Below are 20,175 nucleotides of genomic sequence, written 5' to 3' on the forward strand. Positions count from 1 at the left end.
TTTGGCTTCATTTGTATTAAATAAACAATGTCATTGCAAAAAAAGTTTTGTGTTGTTTGGTGTTGTATAGTGTATTTCCCTAATATAGTACATAAGTATTATTAATTTTATAAGGCCTGCCATCTACCTACCATTGCTGATGCCTCACTTCGGATAATAATGAACATTTGAGGCATTGGCTTTCTGTCACATCAATTAACTGCTACCTGACAGACCCCGTGACTGTGAGGTGCATGCTTATGCGGGGGCAGCGTAACATGATGCAAGCCAGTGTGGAGTGGGAAAAAAGTAAAGAGAAAAAGAAGCTCTTACTGTGCTCTCCTGTGAGACGCTGTAGTTTCTCATACGACTCCACCACATCTGCTGTGCTGTTGTTGGCCTCGGTTCTCCCTTTGGCTGTGACGTTGCTGCCTGTATAGCTGCAGATGAAGGATGGCAAAATGGTAGGATAGTTCATGCCTCCGTTAAGTCTCCCCAGAGGTGTCACACCAGCCGTGGAGCCTGTGCAAATCTGCGGGGCCTCCTGAAAGTCACCCTGAAAGATGCTATGCACCGACTGGTGTCCTGGTGAAAGATCCAACCCAGCAGGTGCCTGTGAGGGTACTGTTAACTGTACTCCTGATGTAATATACCTCATCTCCAGAACATCGGCGCTTTCTGCTATGGCCTGAGGGCTCGGGCTGCCATTGCTGAGATGACAGTGGTGGTGCTGGTGGTGGTGGACAAGGTTGTGCACAGAACGCGCCCAGTGCCCACCACCTCTCCGCTGCCTGCCGTGCCCGTTGGCCCCTCCACCCCCTGGCAAGCCGCCACTGTTGGGGTTAACCTTCTTCCTCCGCTTGCTCTGCCAGCCTTGGTAGATCCGGTATGCGCGACGCTTCACCTTGCGGTACAGATGGCTGATGTACCTGAGCATCTCCTCATAACAGCTGCCAGGCTCCGAGTAGCTGGCCAGTGTGCTGTCATTGGACATGTAGCGCGCACGCTGCTCCTGCATCAGCTGGTTCTCTCGCTGCTTAGTTTCTGAGAACTGGGTTGCGATCACAACCAGGCACAAATTGATCATGAAGAAAGAACCAACCTGGAGAATAGACACAACATGGATTAGCTTCCTGTATACAAAGATGCTTGTTGAGGGAATAGTGCAGATGAAAAGAAGTGTACTTACTATAATAAGCAATATAAAATATATAAAATTGTAAAAGGAATGGGCATCCATAACATAATACATGATGTCCACCCATCCCTCCAAAGTGATAACCTGTAAAGAAAAGAAACAGAACACACTCAAGCTCACATAGCGATCTAAAGCAAGATCACAGACAGACCCTAACCCTAACCCTAGCCTCAGAAACACATTTCTTGTGTCTTCTAAGACATCCTGTTATAGTGCCTTGCAAAATTATTCATACCCATTGAACTTTTCCACATTTTGTCAAACGTAATGTATGTAATTGGGGTATTATATGACAGACCAACAGAAAGTGGCACATAATTTTGAAGTGAAAGGAAAATAATTTAGTTAAAAAATTCGATAAAAAATTTGACCACCCCCTGGTCAATACTTTGTAGAACTGGCTTTCTAGTGGTTGGGGGAGGGGGGGATGGGGGGTCAGGGTGTCTCTTTCAGCAATTTTTGCCCGCTCTTCTTTGCAAAATAGCTCAAGCTGAGTAAGATCGGATGGAGAGTGTTTTTTCAATTCGTTTTCTTTTTTTTTTTTGCTGGTAAAATGTTTTAAAAGCCATTTATCATTTTCCTTCCACCATTATGTACCATTTTGTGCTGGTTGTGTTGGTTACATTGTACTGTACTGTATGTAATGTTGAATGTAATGTGTATAAAATTTGGAAAAGTTCAAGGTTTATGAATACTTTTGCATGGCACTCTACTGTATTTGTCATGCTTAAACTTAACAACAAATTCCTCACACTTTTTCTTAAGATTACCTTATTCTTTACAAAAATAAAAATCTGATCTAATGAACACTTGAAAATATGCGTTTTTCATTACTGTATATTTCACAGTGAACACTACAGAACTACGCTACAGCGGACCATGGCGGTTTGCATCCACAAACTTAAATGATGTGGGACAGCCCTCCTGGGTCTTCTCCATTTATGTCATTTAATACAGTGTGCTAATAATGCAGTTATAATAGACCACTTTCCAGGGACTGAATGCTTTTTAAGCATACAGCAGATTTCAGAAAAACGATATGCTTAAAGTCAGTCATCTGTCTCCTACTGGTCTGTACGAGATGGACATCGTGTTAGGCACAGCCACAACGTCTCTGGCTATGTATCTCATTAGCTGTGGGACGCTTCTCAGCTGGTTAATCCTTTGCTTCTTGTCCTCTCCTCTCCCTCAGTTAATGGAGGTCCAGCGCGTGACTAAAGGTCTCGTCATGTTGCCATGTTTACACAGTGGCCGTGCCTCCTGCTTTATTATAGGATGCCTTGTTTTAATGGTAACCCAGTCAATTAAGTGGCCAAGTGAGTGACCCATAAACCCACACTAATAAGAGTGACCTGGCGATGTCAGACACTCATTAACAGAGAACCAGAGTGTGTGAGTGTGTGGTGTGCTTGCTGTGCCTAGTTCACACCCCTTTCCTAAAGCATGTCCATGCATACTGTATGTAATATTCTTCGAGATTAAAGATTTATTGAGACATGGGCGGAGGGTCAGCAGGCCAGATTGAAAAGATGATGAATTAATACATGAGTGGATGCATTGGCTTTTTTCTGACATTCTGGGAAGCATTTATATTCCATAGACACAGATGGCCGAGTGGTGCTTAAAATCTTAGTGATCCAGAAAATAAAGGAGGGTAATCATTGGGGAGTTCTCAGATACTGATGGAAAATGATGACTAAACCATCAGGCATGCTCAGAAGGTTTTTTAGTGCATTATAACTCTTTTTAAATAAAAAAACAATATTATTTAGTCAGTTAAAAAAAACACCATGTAGTATTTTACAGAAACCTGTTATTCCTGTAAAGACTGTCAATATCAACGTGTTAACACGTGATTAATGTAGAATTTTTAAACGCATTGCTATTAATCCAATTAATCATATGACCAAGTTTGAGCCTAATGATTTCCCATAATCACAGTGTGTTTACCTGGTTGTGTAACATAATGATCAGATCAGTATACACTTACCTGGAAAATAGCAATCCAAGCATATCCAATATTGTCAAAGTTCACAGCCCCTTTGTGAGGGTTAGACTCCCCGGGCAGACACTCGCTGTAGTACTGGTTCCAGTTCACGCAACCGTTCCTGGTATCAGGACCAGACAAGGTGTGTCCGAGGGATGCGTTTAGGTTGCACTCCATCTCACCCTCCCTGTAACGAGGCACGTCCGTACACTTGACCATGCCGTTAATTATAGCGGAGCAGATGAAGGGGTCCTCCTCGCCATCCTCGTGCATGAAATATGGACTCATGAAGGACAGATTATACAGACTGTTGAGAGAACAAAGGGAATTTCCTTATTCGTTTCGAACAGGCAAAAAAGAACGTATAGCTGTGAATGGATCACATCACAGTTAGTAAGCGGAGATTAGTTACTAAATGTGGAGAAAGCTGTAGTTCTGTGACCATCTTGTTAAAAATAGAGACTAGTTTGTTACTAAGTCTCCGGGGCATATCCTTGAAGATCAAACAGTGAAGTTCAATAGCGTAGAATAGGCGTTTAAACAGAGAAGACAAAAACATGACAAGTAAGTTCCATTACATCAAAACCTGCTCTGGCTTAAAGTCCGTTTGTATTTGGACACAATAGTGGTGAATGCGTCTTTATTTACATCAGGGTGTGATGTTCAGTTAACATAACGGACTTTCAATTGCTAATGGCGAGAACCGCCTGTCACTTTGGATCACATCTAAAACTCCTGGCGAGATTAGGACAGAGCAGGAAGGAAAGCAAGAGAAAGAGAGAGAGAGAGAGAAAAAGAACAAAAGATAAAAGCACTCACTCCTTCGCATTTTTGTCCAGGAAACACCTGTTCCTTAGAAGACCAGCCCAAAGCTGCACCCCGACTATGCCGAATATAAAGAAGACAAAAAAGCACAGCAGGAGGACGTTGCCTAACATAGGCAGAGTATCTAGGAGCAGAGTCACCAGTATCCTCATACCTGCATAGACAAGGGAGCACAGAGAGAGACAAAAGGACATTTGCAAGTCATTTAGCATCAAACGTGGATATTAATTCAATGTGACATTACAAACGATGACATTATATAATATCTTTTGCTCTTAGTCATTTCTGTTGAGGCTAGGGTCGTTTCCATCCAACCATCCATCTATCCAACTATCCATCTATCCAACCATCCATCCATCTATCCAACCATCCATCCATCCATCCAACCATCCATCCATCCATCCATCCATCCATCCATCTCTCCTACCATCTATCCATCCATCCATCCATCCAACCATCCTTCCAACCATGCATTTATCCATCCATCCATCCATCCATCCATCCATCTATCTATTTCTCTATTGTATTTTACAAAAGAATTTGGCAGCTTCATTTTGTCTCAGTTCAAGTCTTGATAAACGTTATTGACTGCTGGGGTGCTTAAAGCATCTGCAGGCTTTAGCTTGTGTGTTAACAATGTATTCTGTATAGATGTTACACAGCGTTCGATAGCAAACTGCTGGGAAGCAAAAAGCCAGGAATTACACACGGGTTAAAACACTTACGAGCTTACAAACTAATTACTCCACAGTAAGACCACACGGCATATAGGTTTCAAATCCCAAACATGCAAGAAATGCAACCCATTTCTAATATACACCACCTGATAAACTGATAAAAGACAAAAAAAAAAGCCATTGGATCCTCTATTTGTAATCAAACAAAACACAACTTGTTGATGCCTTCACCATGAACTATGAAGCGTTGTTTCTTCTTGTCGCTGTCTCAAATCTCCTTGGAATATACTTCAAACAGGACGGAGGAAAAATCATTAAAGAAAACCTATTTGTTTATTCATACTGAATGAATTCCAAAATTTAACCAGTTCTGTTGGTTACATTCATGTTTCCAAATAAATTCAACATCTAACAACTTAAAAACCAGATGCACTGAAACAATTATTTCTGTGTCTACAGATTTACATTAAGGGCAAAATTTTAGGAAAGTAAAATATGTAAAAAAAAAAAAAGAAAAAAAAAAAGGTTAAATAAAAGGTAGAAATCTTTAAGTTTAAGTTAACATAAATAAACACCTCTAACTGAGCGTAATTCAGTCCAACTTTGAGACCTAATGCAGATTCCACTTGCTGTTCCATGTAATCCAAGAAGTCTCCTATGGGAATAAGGTCAGGTGATTATTCAGTCCAGACAAGGTCACAGTGTCCCAGAGTCTGGCGAATGACCATCCAGTTTTATGTCACAACTAACTGACATTATGCCGTATTGGTTGATACAACCAGTGGTGTAGTGCAGGGTGTACGCAAGTAAGGTATATACTGTACATACTGTCAAGTTACTGCTAAGAAAAAAATAATGTAATGAAACAAAAAAAAAAAGTTTGGGGGGGCGCAAACGAAATGAAAATTTAACTTTTAATAATTGGCTGTAAATATCCGTAAGAAGTGCTGGAAAAGCACCGAGTGTAAGCTCGGCCGTGATCACGTGACTGCTGCTTAATTAGAAGATCAGGTTGATCTGGTCCAAGCTCTTAAATTTTTTTCTTTCGTCGTCCGATCTCTTTACGAAGGGGTACTTTAGCAAAGAGATTCCAGGATTTTCTCTCATATTTAGCTGCTTCCACGTCAATCACTATTCAATACATTAACTAGTGTAACAATCTGCTGACCGTTAATGAGACTCGTTGAGAATGGTCCAATCACACGAGCCCAAATATTTAAAAACAATATTGATTCGCTAAGAACAAAAGTGGGAGGGTTCAGGTCGCACAGTGCTGCACCCCAAGGATGTTTTGGAAAAATTTAATAAGAGCTCAACCTCAAATCGCATGCTTTTCAAAAATGTGAAATATACACTCGTTTGTCCAGCGCCCCGCGTACACAAACACAAATTAATATAAAACAGTTTAGAATTTTTTTTATTGTAAATAAATTATATTAAGAAATACTGTGGAACATTGTAACTAAATGACTTTATTTCATTATTAAAATAAATAATTACATGTTAAAGTAGCATCTTCTCTGCCTAACTTTAAGGGGGCGACGCCCTGCACCCCTTTTTGATTGGCCTCCTCTGGTCGCAAGTCTCTACATGTCTTCCACCTTAGGTGACACACTTCTCCAAACGAGGCATGAGCTGAAGGAGACTCTTGGGGAAAAGTTCCATCTTGGAAATCACCTCATCGTCGTCAAATGTCTGCCACAAAGTGGTTTCTTCAAGTGATGGAAGAGGAAGGAGTTACTGGGTGCTTGGGGGAGTGTGTATGGAAAATTTCGTACCCCTGAGTGGGCTTATGCGTTGTCATGAAGAAGGTGAACATTTCGGGGCGAAAGCCTTGGTTTTGACCCTCTAGCAGCATCGTGCAAAACTATACCACAGGTTTTTCAAAACAAGAAGAAATGTTCCTGACCGTACTCATTTCCAGAGACATAATTTTGATTGTGTAAAGCTGCTTTGCGGCAATGACCATTGCTAAAAGCGCTATACAAATAAAATTGAATTGAATTGAATAATTTAAATAATAATATTTTCTGTTTTTTTATACAATAATATGGATTTTATCACACCGACCCAGGGCTCGAACCCGGATTCTTCTTCTTCTTTCGCGTTGTGATTCAGCCCTTATATCTATATCTATAAATACTTAGTTTTCAGCCAAATATGATACTCTGATACTACGGCATTTCACTACTCTCAAAAGTCACAGCTGTGAAAAAGGCTTAGATGGTGCTTGTTTGAAGTTTTGCCGTTTCTATTCACATACAAAAACTGCATTGTGCATGCGTTTGTCTCAAAACTCCATGAGCGCACACAATCTTCTTAAAACTTCAGAAAAAGCGTCTAAAAATATTGTTCAAAGAGTCCTCCATCTTCTAGTTGCGTTTTGACAGTTTGGAGACGAGGAAAAGTGGCAGATGTCTCCACTGCTTTGATTGGTCTCTATAAATGCCCAGAGTGTTTGGTGGCAGAATCGTAAAAACAAGACAGAGAAGATGATGACAACCATTTTCATCAGGCTATCATACTGTATCAGAGCAAGTAAGCCTTACACATCAAAGCGTTTCAAAGAATCCAATTTAATAATTTGGTGATGGTGGTGGCAGCTCAGTGTGTTGGGGCTCAGACACACTGATCGAAAGGTCAGAGGTTCGAGCCCCATCTGCAAAAGAAGATGTTTTACCCTCAGCACCGTCGCCCTCGGCTTGTTCATCAGGGACGATCTGATCATTCTGATTTATACACACTTTCCCACATTTCATACACATTTCCATCATTTTCTTTTGATTCTTTTGATTTCGTTTTTTTTTTTAGGCTCTCCACCAAAATATCAAATGGGTAAAAACAGGGAAACCAATAAAAACAGAGCTTAATACTTCTGATGAGCAAGGAAATCTGATCACGTGACTGCGGCCGTGAAAATGCCTGCAGCAAATCAGTCAAGGAAGTTTAATGATGAGCCATTTGAGTCGCTGGAGGGGGGAACACTTCCTGTCTAAAAGTGTCTTTGCTTTCTCAAAGCCTGCGGGAAGGTGACACTCGTATTAGGGTTCTAATTCAGTACCTACCTCTCTTGCTATGAACTTGAAATGTATCTTTAGTGAAAGAGTTTAAAGCAAGAGACACTAACGTTAATAGATGCACCACTGTAAAAAAAATAAATAAATAAATAAAAATCTACTATGCAAATGCTGGGATTTTTTACAAGTCTAGGTTCCTGATTAGTGAAAAGCAAAACACAGAAAGGAAACTGTGAATTATGGGGCTATCTAACGGAAATGCTAAACTAATAAGTTTGTGTATGTGTGTGTATGGCTGCTGAAATCTGAGTGAATTACGTAGAGAGGAAAGGACCTTAAATGGACATGCTTGAGTGGAGAGGGAAAATCCTGTCCATGCCTCCCACATTAGACAGCACAGAGCCGTCTGAGAGGAGGCCTCGGCACAGCGCAGCCGGGGTAATGAGCTCCCTGGAGGAGTGCTTGGTCACATAGCAGAGACAAAAAAAATGAGAAGACCAGCGCAAGCACATACACTCCTACACACTAATGCTGACAGAGCAATACACTGTCTATGAACAAAAAAGGGACAAATAAATTCAAATACAAAGACTACAGGTATGAACAGCTCGAGCAGATATTTGAATACACACACACATACACACACACACACAGACTTTTACCGAGTGAATTAAAAAAATTCACTTGTGATTCCACCTTAGTAGCTCCCTTGGACTCACATTATCACATCACTATCATTACAGAGGAATCATTAATACTGAAGCAGCAAGGAGAGGCTTAATTAGCACAAAATCTGTTTCACAGTGAAAATGTGCTCCAAAAAAAAGGAAGAAAGAAAAGAAAAGAAAATAGTCCATCTGTTCATAAATTTACATAGGTCTGTAACAAAAAATTCTGAATTTAACTCCTGGTTTATTGTTTAGTTTAGAATTCAGTAACTACAATGAAACCAATAAATTAACTGAAAAAGTAAATTGACAAAATCATTTGTAATAAGCTCCTGTTTAAACAGCAGCGACTACGAGTTTCAAGATTGGTGCACCACATATCCGGTCACTTTGGCCATACGTCCTCCTTCAGACGCATTAAATTGAATTTGCCAGTTGAATTTGCTATCGACGGTCTGAACCTTGGAGATGAATTCTCAATGCACAATGCTGCGAAAAAAGGTAAAAAAGAAGAGGACCTGCGTTGCCTTTTTCCGCGCCATGGAGATGACGGGCTCTTCCGCTGAAAAGACTGTTGCCTTATCTCAGGGTCGTACCTCGTACACCAAAGTTTTGTCACCAGTAATGATCCTCAACATAAAGGACTGGTCATCCACGGCATGCTGACGGAGTTCTCTGCAGACTTCGACAAGATGTTCCTTCTGCTCCTGGGTCAGCAGCCTGGGAACGAACTCAGCAGCGACATGGCGCATTTTTGAATCACACATGAGGATCGCCTGGACCGTTCCATATGACACTAATGTTGTGGATTGTTCTCTGACAATTAAGATGCCGAACAGTTTCAACATTTTCGTGGGTTGAACTCGTTAAAGGTCTTCCGGAACTCTCACCGTCTTCCAGTGATGTTCCTCCATTCCTGAAGCGTTTGTGCCATTTAAAACACCTCGAACGACTCATTGAAGCATCGCCGTAAACATCTCAAACGTCTCAATGGCAGATTTGTCCAGTTTCACGCACAATTTTACATTCACTCTTTGTTCTAACTTGCTGTCCATAATGAAATAGCGGCTTGGTAATGCCACCAGTTGCACAGCTCCCAATGTACATAGGACGATGTCTTTTTGCAGGCTGACTTATGAAGGTTGATGCAGGAGAGGCCTAAGGATGTTATGTTAATCACACTCGCACAAAACCCATTACTACCTTTAGATGGATAAATGGATACTTTATTGATGTTTAATAGATACTTTATTGTTTTTCTGAGCATTTCCATTTATTTCCCTTTTTATTTTCATTTAACTTGCTATTTTGTCTTTTGTACAGATAAGTATTGATATTTCTTATATATTTTTTATATATAAAAAAAATCATATTTTGTTCTATTTTCTTATAGTTTCAGCTATTTTTGTCAGATTTTTTCAGATTTTTCTTTCTTATTTCTTGTTAATTGTTTTAAAATTTTAAGGTCATGGCCGGTCATATAAGCATTTCACTTCATATTGTACTGTGTATGACTGTGTATGTGACAAATAAAATTTGAATTTGATCTTGAAGGAAATTCCAGATATCCAACAGCAGCTAGCTGTTCGTGTAACACCTAGTCAGATCGTGGGTGTTATTATACTCTGTATATCTTATCCATATAGTCAGTATACACAGGGAACTGACCAAAATTTACTAACGCAATGCTAAATAGATAAAGCATATAAATCACAAGTAATAATAATAAAAAATAAAAACATTAATGAATAACACTAATAAGTGAAATTAAGTGAAATGCAGCACCACCTTGATGTGAGATGGTATGTGTGACTAAGTGACAACAGTGCAAACAGTAGTAGTAAGTGTCCAAAGAACAAAAAGCTAACAGGAGGACCTGTAGTGAGTTTCCTCTATCAGATCCGATGTTCCTGTGAACATTATTTAAAGCTCTTGTGCTATGTGTGTGTGTGTGTGTGTGTGTGTGTGTACATCATTATGCATATGCGTTGTGCTGCTGCCAGATGATTGGCTTACTGCATACTTCCATGAATGAGCAAGACGACAGGTGTCCCCATTAAAGTGGCACTGAGCGTACAGTACAGTATATAAAGCACTAATTGCTCCTTAAGTGGTCTCGTATTGTCTTTTTCACGTCTCAGTGGAAGAAGCTTACCTACATATATCACAGCTTTTCTGCCTGGAGCGTTTTATACTCTCTATCGTCTCTTATCTTTAGATAAGATAGAATTTACTTACTGGGGACTCTGTTGATGGCTCGTAGAGGCCGGAGCACACGCACAGTCCGGATGGCAGACAGGCTGGCATTGTGACCATCCAGTGAGTACTCCAGCATCCTTCAGAGAAACACAACTCAAGTCACTTTCCATCACCAAAGGAAGAAACTAAAGTAAAACCCTATTCATACCAATCAGTAACAATTAACAATTAGGCTTAATTCTGACTTTAGCTCTGGACTAAAGAAATCGGTTACATGCAGCCTCACGTTCTGAACTGGCTTTTGCATTAGCAGACTAATTTTGTCATCATATTTTTTAATAAGAGTCGAGGCTTGAGGGAACGTTTGGTCATGAAACACCGTTGTAGGATTTATTACACAGTGCACAGATCACTTTAAAACAATAATAATCAGGACAGGAAAAAAAATATGAAGCCTGTGAACATTAGAAACTCCACATTCATTTTATCTAATGACCGACTTGACTGCATCATTTGGAGTAACCGCAGTTGGAGCTTTAAAACAATTCACAGGTTCTTTTTAATGATTTTTTTATTACAAATTTATAATTTGTGATGGCTCCTAATACCTGTCTGATGTGTACATACTGTTAAAGATTTTGTCTAAAGATGTGTGTGTGTGTGTGTGTGTGTTCACACCTACTGATGACTGTATGTCATGTGTGCCTTTATATAGAATCTGTCTCAATGTGACTGAATACGGCTCTTGAACATGAGCTCTATCTCTGAACAGCATAACAGTCTGGAGAACAGTGCTATATTATATCTATATAATTGTTCAGGAAGATTGTGTTTTAATGCCAGTGGAAAACATTTGTTAAAAAAAATTACAAAAACATGCAGTTACTGTAACTACAGTAGTAACTTATGTTTAAACTTTAAAGTGAATTATTATCTTTTAAAGCCCTCAGCAAAGACAGACAGCCATGTGCGCATGGTTATATGGTATAGTGGCTCCATAAAATGTGGCTCTATAAATAAAATCCAAAATTATTATTTTTTTGTGGCTGTTTGTATAAGCATATGGTAGAAATATGGTTTTGTTTTGGTGCTCGGTAAGGCGAAAAAAAAAGGGTGCCCCTTCATTCATTCCTATATATATTTATTTAGATCCCTACCAGTTGAGTACTGTACATTAGGATACTGTGTGATCTATGAATCTATTTTGTAATCAAAATAGATGGCCAAAAAAAAGTTGGAGTTTGAAGTTGGGTTAAGAACTGTCAGATGTGGGGATTGGAACTAGACAGCGTAGTAGCCATAAACAACAAAAAAAAACCTATGTATTTTAAAAAAGTGCTTTAGTTTGCTGAGGAACATAAAGATTGGACTTTAGAGCAATGGAAAAATGTCATGTGGCCTGATGAGTCCATGTTATGACCTGGGGTTGATTCAGTTGCTCAGGTCTAGACTGTACTGAATCACAAGGTTATCACATCTACAGTATGGAGGGTTTCTACCTTCCGATAGCACGGGACAGGACTCAGCATGAGGAATCATTATTTCACATGAACTGGACACCACATACTGTAGTCCTGATCTTAACTCCATTGAAAGTCCTTGTTTTGTTCCATAATCATAGCTAAAGGCCATGAAATAGCAGAATGACTGACTTCTTCTTGGCCAATCAGGGTATTACAGGGCTATTTCTCAGCTCTAATCCCACCGCGCACTGCGTTCACTGGAATAAACTTCCTCTAAATGTACGTACGGCTGAGTCTTTGAAAAAAAAGCATAAATAAATCCCTTTCCCAACTGTGTTTGACTGATGGCAGTTAGTTACTAACCTACTGTAGTAACTCAGTGTACAGTATCTTTCCAATGTTGGAAACTTCAAAGCACTTTTTGTCAGTCGTTTTGGATGAGAGTGTCTGCCAAATGCCTAAATATAAATATAAATGTATCTATGTTACGTAACAAAGAGTAACTGTTTTAGGGAAATCCTAAAAAAGGTGAATTATAGTTTCTTTACTTTTATTAATGTTAATGTGGACATTTGAGGGTTACTTTAGGACAAATGCCTATCCTGATTTCTACTTCCAGTCTGCCTCGACTCACTTGGGCCACCCTTTCCCAATAATAACCGGGCCGGGGGGGCGGGGTGGTGGGGGTTAACTGAATCCGAGCCCTTACAGGAAAGATTGTTGCAAAACCGGTGCTACAGTGATGGATCTCTCACCCAGCCATGACAATGAAAAAGTCCAGGCGATTCCATGTGTCTCCAAGGTAACACTTAGATCCGAAAATCCCCAGAGCTATCATCTTGATAACCATCTCCACAGCGAAAAAGGCAAAGATGCAGTCATCGAATGCCTGAGGACACAAGAATAACACCGTAATTACACATTGACCAGTGGGACAAAGCAAAAACAGGAAGCTGTTATTCTTCACTTAACCAGGAGTACTGTACATCGCTCAAGCGGTCTCAGCCTGACGTAACCGCAGGAAAAGTTTTATTTCCAGGCAGAAAAAAATATGACATTCTTTATCAGTCAGAACGGATCACCTTAGCAGGAGGCGTTGAACGACATGCCAGTCCTAAGGGACGGAGTGGAGAAGGTATAGGTAATGTGGTACATCCTGTTAGGTGTCCTCTGACTGAATCCGACTGATACCACTGTCTGAAAATGCTGAACCAACACCATTCCCACAGACACACGAAACCCCTGGAGGCCTAACGGGGGTGTCAGGCAGTGCCATGAGCAATGACAGACTTACACTAACAACATGCCTTTTCGAAAATGATATTCGGACGAGCCTCCGCTCCACCTTCACACCCTTTGGTGCAACAGGATCTTGGATGAGAGCTAGATAGAGTTTGATAAATGATGGTGGCTGCATTCAAAAAACAGAAAAGTGATAGAGCCAGCGTAGCGATTGCTTAAGCAACATTCAGTCCGTTATAGGCAGCACAAAGGATACACCTGTTAATCATTGGCTCAGTCGGGTTATACTGTACTGTACTGTAGATCCATGAAAAAAAATTGAGTTCTTACCTGAAGGATGACACACCACTCAGACTGGCACTGGACGTCCTCGCAGGGCTGGAACATGCCCAGGGTCACACAGTTCAGGAGGATAACCAGCATGCTTACATGCTCGAACCAGGTAGCCACGAGTCAAGGAAAGAAAACTCACACAATGTTTAATTACAACTTACCGAACATTACAAGGCAAATTAATCTCTTAAGATTAATGTCACAGTTTCATTCCATCTAAGTGTAAATGTTTGCTTATTAGTTGTTGCAGTGGGTTTCTGTTTTTTCCTTGTGCTATAGTCTTAATTATCTAAAGTGACAAATTTCATTACACTTCATTGGGGCTGGGCTTGAGTCACGGAGACATCGAGAATTTAACCAAAAGTGCTTGATTTATTCTTTTAATAATACATTCCAAGGACACAATTAGGCTACTTACACACCAATCAGTGTAGCACAAGGGAACAGTAAAGCTGCATGATTTGGATTTTAATCCTGAGCACAGATTTTGGCTCCCTTAATCCATTAGAACATAACTGTTAGTGAGCTGTGTAAGTGTTAGATATCAGTTTGTACTTGTGTATTTACTGTATTGGCTCTACAGTCAACTGGTGTCTCATTTACAGCGTACAGTACAGTATATATAAACACCACTGGGTCTCTGGGCCAGACGCCACACTGGGAAAAAAGATTTATGTATCAACAAATTTTGATAAATTTGATTTACTAAAAAGTAAAATATGTAGTCTAATAAAAATAAATGAACTCATTAAACAGAAGAATGTACATTTCTGAACGTAATTTATTGTAGTAAAATAGACGTAATATTAAAATATTTTCTTCTTTTCAACATTATAAAATGTAATGAAAAAAAATGGTTACGGTATAAACAAATAAACATACACTGATCAGCCATAACATTAACACCACAAAACTCATTCACTTATCATCTATACCGCTTCATCCTGTATACAGGGTCATGGAGGGCCTGGAGCCTATGTAGTCTGTCAATCCATCACAGGGCACACACACACACACACACACACACTCAAAACTCATTCACACACTACAGGCAACTTGGGAACACCAATTGGCCCAATCTGCATATTTTTGGACTGTGAGAGGACACCGGAGTACCCGGAGGAAACCCACCAAGCACGTGGAGAAAATGCTAACTCTATGCACACAGAGACATGGCGGGGATCGAACCCGCACCCTGGAGGTGGAACAGCCAGGGTCCAAGACCTCCAATCTTCAGTCATGGAATGCGCCAGAAAATCGAGCCTAAAAACACACCACTAACGTCCCAGTGCCAGACATCACAGTACGCTCCCTGAGGTCTTGTGAAGTCATGCCTGAGGGGCCAGAACCACCACAATACTGGACATAATGTTTTGAGATGGATTTTTGGGCTGTTTTTTGGGATAAAATATTCGATCAAGACAGCTAAACAAATGACCTTGCACAAGCTGGACTAGTAGTGGACATTACATACTGAATGTGCACGACTAGTTTTTATTTGTAGTGGGCTAAATACATGCAGTATGTTCTGTATATGAATATGATCACGATACCTACAGTAGAGGCAAATTCGATTATTATCGCGATTCTTTAAGTATCATGATTTTATGAATGTCCAAATTCAAAAAGCAAATAATTTGTTGTCCCACATAGACCGCTGCGTCTGACAATGTGAGCACAGTTTATAGCACGCCACCTGTAGGATCATAGAGAAACGGCAAAGTTTTACCACCTAAAATGCAAACATACAGTATATAAATAACAGAAAAGAATAAAAAAAATCTATTGTAGAATCTGAATAAATTTTTCCGCCATTTCTAGCAAATCCCACATTTTTCTTCCATTAACCAATCATAAAAAGGGAAAAAAAACATACTGTATTAACTTCTTTTTTTTTTAATGTACTGTATATTTAAATGTACTTCTCACATCACCTCACATCAATGGCGAGACACACAAGCGGAAAGAACTGCAATTCCCAGCATGCACGCTCCGGATCACTGGAGTGCTAAAAATAAGACACACCTGATCCCAATCTCCGCAGGAGGATGAATTAAGCTTGACACCTGCAGATCACTGCGAAGTATACACACTCAGAGTCTCCTCAGAACTATACCAATAAAATAAAAGCCTGGCGTTTACTTGCACTTATATCCTATACTGTATGTCATTGTTCCTAAATCCAGTCCCCTCTAAAGTATAGACAAATGAAGATGGCCATCAATAAGAACACTATTGAATCTGCATGATGGATCAAATTTAATTTTTTTAAACTAATCAGTAATCGATAGCCATAAAGACATTAATTATATTCAAATATAATTAGCAGTGCTTGAGAATAGAAACACTTGACCTGTACTCTAACACATTTATGATTTGTCTAGGTTAAAGGGTATCTGTCATTTTCATTTCATTAGCATAACTGTTGTTTCTTTGGTTGTTTAAAAGGGGAGGAAGCAAAACATGGTACTTAAGATTTGGTTGTCTGTGTACACGACCTGCAAACACAACTCTGACCTTCTGTTATAAGAATGCAGCAGGACAAACCACCGGGATCATCAGAACATCTTTCCAGGAATCCAAAATATCATCCACATATCCTTGTCTGATTGAGCATAAATACCGCATGTTCACAAACCCAGTTGTGAACACAAGCACAGACCCTGTTCTCATTCCATGTTCTTGAAAACATCATCGCTAGAACCCTCCAAGGAGGCAATCAGTGTTCCAATGCTTGAAATGCCAGGCCCGATCTTATGGATAATGCAGATCTGCTTTTCTGATAAAAGATGAAAAAAAAAATGAAATCTGAAAAGAGCTGTCAGACTCATTTCAATGAGCCATGACTGAGAATGAAAAGAGCTCAAAGCTGTATAAATGTAATCAGCCCCTGATAAGAAGGAGTTTTGGGTCAGAATGCTTACAGTACAATGAAAAAAAATTATATGTGGTCGGTCAGATTAAAGCGCTCATATTACATATCAAAACTTTTCACACAGAACACTAGGGCTCACAGGGAACCCCAGGCATGTGCGTTACAAAACTGCACTCTCAGATATAATGGGAAGGTCATGAAAGAAATAAAAACCTATGCCAAATCAAATATGGTGGACAAGATCATCCATTGTGGCGACCCCCACGGGAGAAGGCAAAAGCAGAATTTAAGGAAATATAACGCAGATAAAAATATTACTTTCATCATCAAAATATGATCATATTTTATCCTACTTATCAATTTTCTCATCATGCATATACGCACGGCCAAAACATGGTACAGTATCAGTGTTAAAAAGTGTCTCACCTACTGTAGGTGAAAAAGTAAAGTTTCAGATTTTTCATAATACTCAATGCTATTTATCTCCCAATCCATGCTTCGTTTTTGTAAATATACATACACATTTATATTTTCATTAGACAAAAAGAAACATATTTGCTAAATACAATTTCATCTACTTTTATGTAGTGTCTGTAACTTAAAAAAAAAAAATCTTTCAATGATCTTAACTGTCATTCAGATGAAACTTGGCCAATTTAGATTTCACATTAAAAGACATAAACCTGAAAAAGTGTATTATTATAAATTGTTAAGATATTGCAACATGAATCTGAGATGGTTACAGACCAGATTTTTTGCTTTTTAAGCTTTTACCAAAATCGATTTAAGCAACACTTTTTACAAGTCATATGTTTCTAGAAGCTTTCACCGTATACATTTTAGTATCAATGCTCAAAAAGAAATATGAATAATTTGCATTTTTATATAATTATTGTTTGAAGCGAGACAGTATAATGCTGAAAAATGGCCACTTTTGGGGCGCATATTAAATCATCTCTCCAAAAAACGACTGAAGTTTCAAGCAACTTGAAATTTTTAGTGATTTCACTAAAGTGAATTTTAAGTCACTTTCATGTTGCATAAACTTTAGAAGTAGCTTCTTTGGCCACACACATTTTCTGTACTATATGTATAACATAATTTTTTTTTTTTATTAGCGCTGATAGTGTGTTTTTCGCCATCAGCTTAATTTAATGTTTAAATTACCGGACTGAATTATTTAGAATAAACACGATAAATTCTTAAAGTATTAACGTACAAAACGATTTTACACAACATAAAACCAGGTTGGTACTGATGTTTAACTACTATTAAATTTAATTAGCACAATCTGAACGTGTAGTAGAGCAGTGCAGTAGTAAAATGGGGTTAGCAGGCTGTCAGTGTCCCGGGTTTGAACCTCAGCACAGGTAAGAGTGCAGCGTTTGAGTTTGTTTAGGGATTTGAAAATACATGATTAAATCATGTCGGATGTAGGAAAACAAATTGGGAGAGAAAGAAAGCACATCAAATATCATTCTGAAAAGGGTACAGAGGAGCAGAGGCACTCGAGCAGAATAACATGAAGAATAGGAAAACATTTTATTGTTACAGATTAAGATCAAGGCTGTCATGGAAGTCTCTGTGAGACCAGGATGAGGAATACACACTCTGACACACACACACACACACACACACACTAAACAACCAGCCCAGGTTTCCCCTACTGCACTTTATATGCTACATTTTATGACATACAATACCTCTCTCTCCAGAGAAAACAGAGACATGCTGTTTCTGCTCAATAAATCATGACAAAGGTTGACAGGATTAAAGGGCACGCAGTGTAGCCTCCTTCCCTTGATGAAACTGAACACAAGTTAAGAAAGTCTTACAGACAAACAGCAGCCAGAGTTGCTTAAACCAATGATGTGTCACTGTCTTCGAAGACTTCTTTTTTTTTTTTTTTTTTTATAACAAGCGCCTTTTCCCGGTTGTCTGATCCTCATCCGTCCATCTCCTTAAAAGGCCAAAAGGAATGCAGGACTGCCAAAAAAAGACTTTCCCAAGCACCATCTCATCCAAGCTTGTCCAACGCTGAGAAAAATTTATTCTCTATATTTGTTCATGTTCCTTGTTTTCTTCTTTCTTCGCCTCGTTCCACCGTCCCAGATGCGACTTTTCCTGTCTTTCCATATTACAATAAAATTAACATTTAAAAGCCATACTGTAGGCATGAAGGTGGCATTAGGCAAAGGATAGAATTAGAGAAATGATTATTAGAAGATTAGATGATGGTAAACCACACTAACAGTCATGTTTAGAGTTTATTATTGCATAATTAATTCCAAAACTGTACTCGAACAAGCAGCAGGATTAAGTCCTGCACCGTTGTCTGACTGTAACTACGTTACAACAAAATTCATGTTTTGGTCCTTGTAAATACACTTAAAACTACAGTTTAAAATGACACATGAGACCAAGTCAGATCTTGGGACCTGAATGCACTCAATTGAGGTCATGACACCAAATACACTGTCTATATAACCTTGTTTAATACTCATATGGAGACCGTTGGGTATAATTTTTTGGCACACTTCATTAAGTCCACCCTTATCAGAGAAACAGGGGGGACCTCGGTGGGTTAAAATATCTTAAACAATTACTAATCTGCCAAAACCTGGTATTGGTGCTAAAAAGTTTCTCACCTACAGGAGGTGCAAAAAGTGGATTTTCAGATAGGATCATATAACACCATTTTTCATAAAAACCTAATGCTTCTAATCTCCCAATCTATGCTTAGTTTTTTTTGTAAATATTTTGCATACACATTTATATTTTTATCAGATAAAAAGAAACACATTTGCTAAATACAATTTCATGCCCTTTAATGTAGTGTCCGTAATCTTTTTAGATTAATATCTGTCGATGATCTTAATCGTCATTTAATGTGATTTGACATAAAAATACATAAATCTGACAAATTGTATTATTCTAAAATAATAAACTGTAAGGATATTGTGACATGAATTTGACATGGTTATGGATACTACAGTTTTTTAAAGGCTTTTATCAAAAAAACATCTCATTAATTTCAGCAACAATTTTTACAGGTCATGTGCTTCTAGAAGCTTACACAAATTTTAGTATCAAATCTCATAAAGAAATATAAATAAATAGCATTTTAAATAATTATTGTTTGAAGAGAGACCGTATATTTTGTTGACAGAAAAAGATGAGTCAAGACATTGGTCTATACATTATAAACACCACCATTTCATTACCGCGACACTTGAGAAATCCCAAAGACATGGATTACATTTAAGTGATTTTATTAACCTGAATGATTCACCCAAAACACCTGGTTTGCACGCTGACTCAATACAGAGAACTTTCTCCACATAAATATTGATCTAACATTTGAACTTGGGGTTGTTAACACTGAACACAGCCCTGACTTCAGCTCGAACACTGAAACTACGATAAATGACTCCAAAGTACTTAAGGCTTCAGCTTGATTTATGTAGGGTTTTTCTTTTTAAAGTATATTTTCCAAAATCTTACAATATAAATCAGTAGATGTTCACATTATTACTCAACTTTACCCAACACAGAAATCATTATGTTTTCTCTTTGGTTGGAGGTGTATCGGATTGCTGTGGTCTATGTGTTTAGGGAAGGGAAATTTAAGTGTTTATGTGCACCAGGACACCATCCTCATAATCCTTCCTCTATTAGGGTCAAATCACTGAAAATGCCTTCAACAAATGGC

The 20,175-nt window shown here is 38.8% G+C and overlaps 1 protein-coding gene across 2 annotated transcripts in view; it reads right to left on the reverse strand.

The window, feature by feature from the left end:
* Window positions 1–20,175, reverse strand: part of cacna1ha (calcium channel, voltage-dependent, T type, alpha 1H subunit a) — a 103,262-nt gene that overhangs the window by 42,977 nt on the left and 40,110 nt on the right. The window contains exons 3-9 of one of the 2 annotated variants that reach the window (XM_053492074.1): window positions 13,586–13,697; window positions 12,769–12,902; window positions 10,590–10,687; window positions 3,984–4,143; window positions 3,168–3,471; window positions 1,169–1,261; window positions 313–1,081 (exon numbers count right to left, since the gene is read on the reverse strand). In XM_053492074.1, coding sequence (XP_053348049.1) covers window positions 313–1,081; window positions 1,169–1,261; window positions 3,168–3,471; window positions 3,984–4,143; window positions 10,590–10,687; window positions 12,769–12,902; window positions 13,586–13,697 — 1,670 coding nt within the window. The remainder of the gene's footprint in view (window positions 1–312; window positions 1,082–1,168; window positions 1,262–3,167; window positions 3,472–3,983; window positions 4,144–10,589; window positions 10,688–12,768; window positions 12,903–13,585; window positions 13,698–20,175) is intronic. The other variant, XM_053492075.1, reaches the window with a different exon arrangement.

The sequence above is a fragment of the Clarias gariepinus genome, chromosome 3 (genome assembly GCF_024256425.1).
Source record: "Clarias gariepinus isolate MV-2021 ecotype Netherlands chromosome 3, CGAR_prim_01v2, whole genome shotgun sequence".
NCBI lineage: Eukaryota > Metazoa > Chordata > Actinopteri > Siluriformes > Clariidae > Clarias > Clarias gariepinus.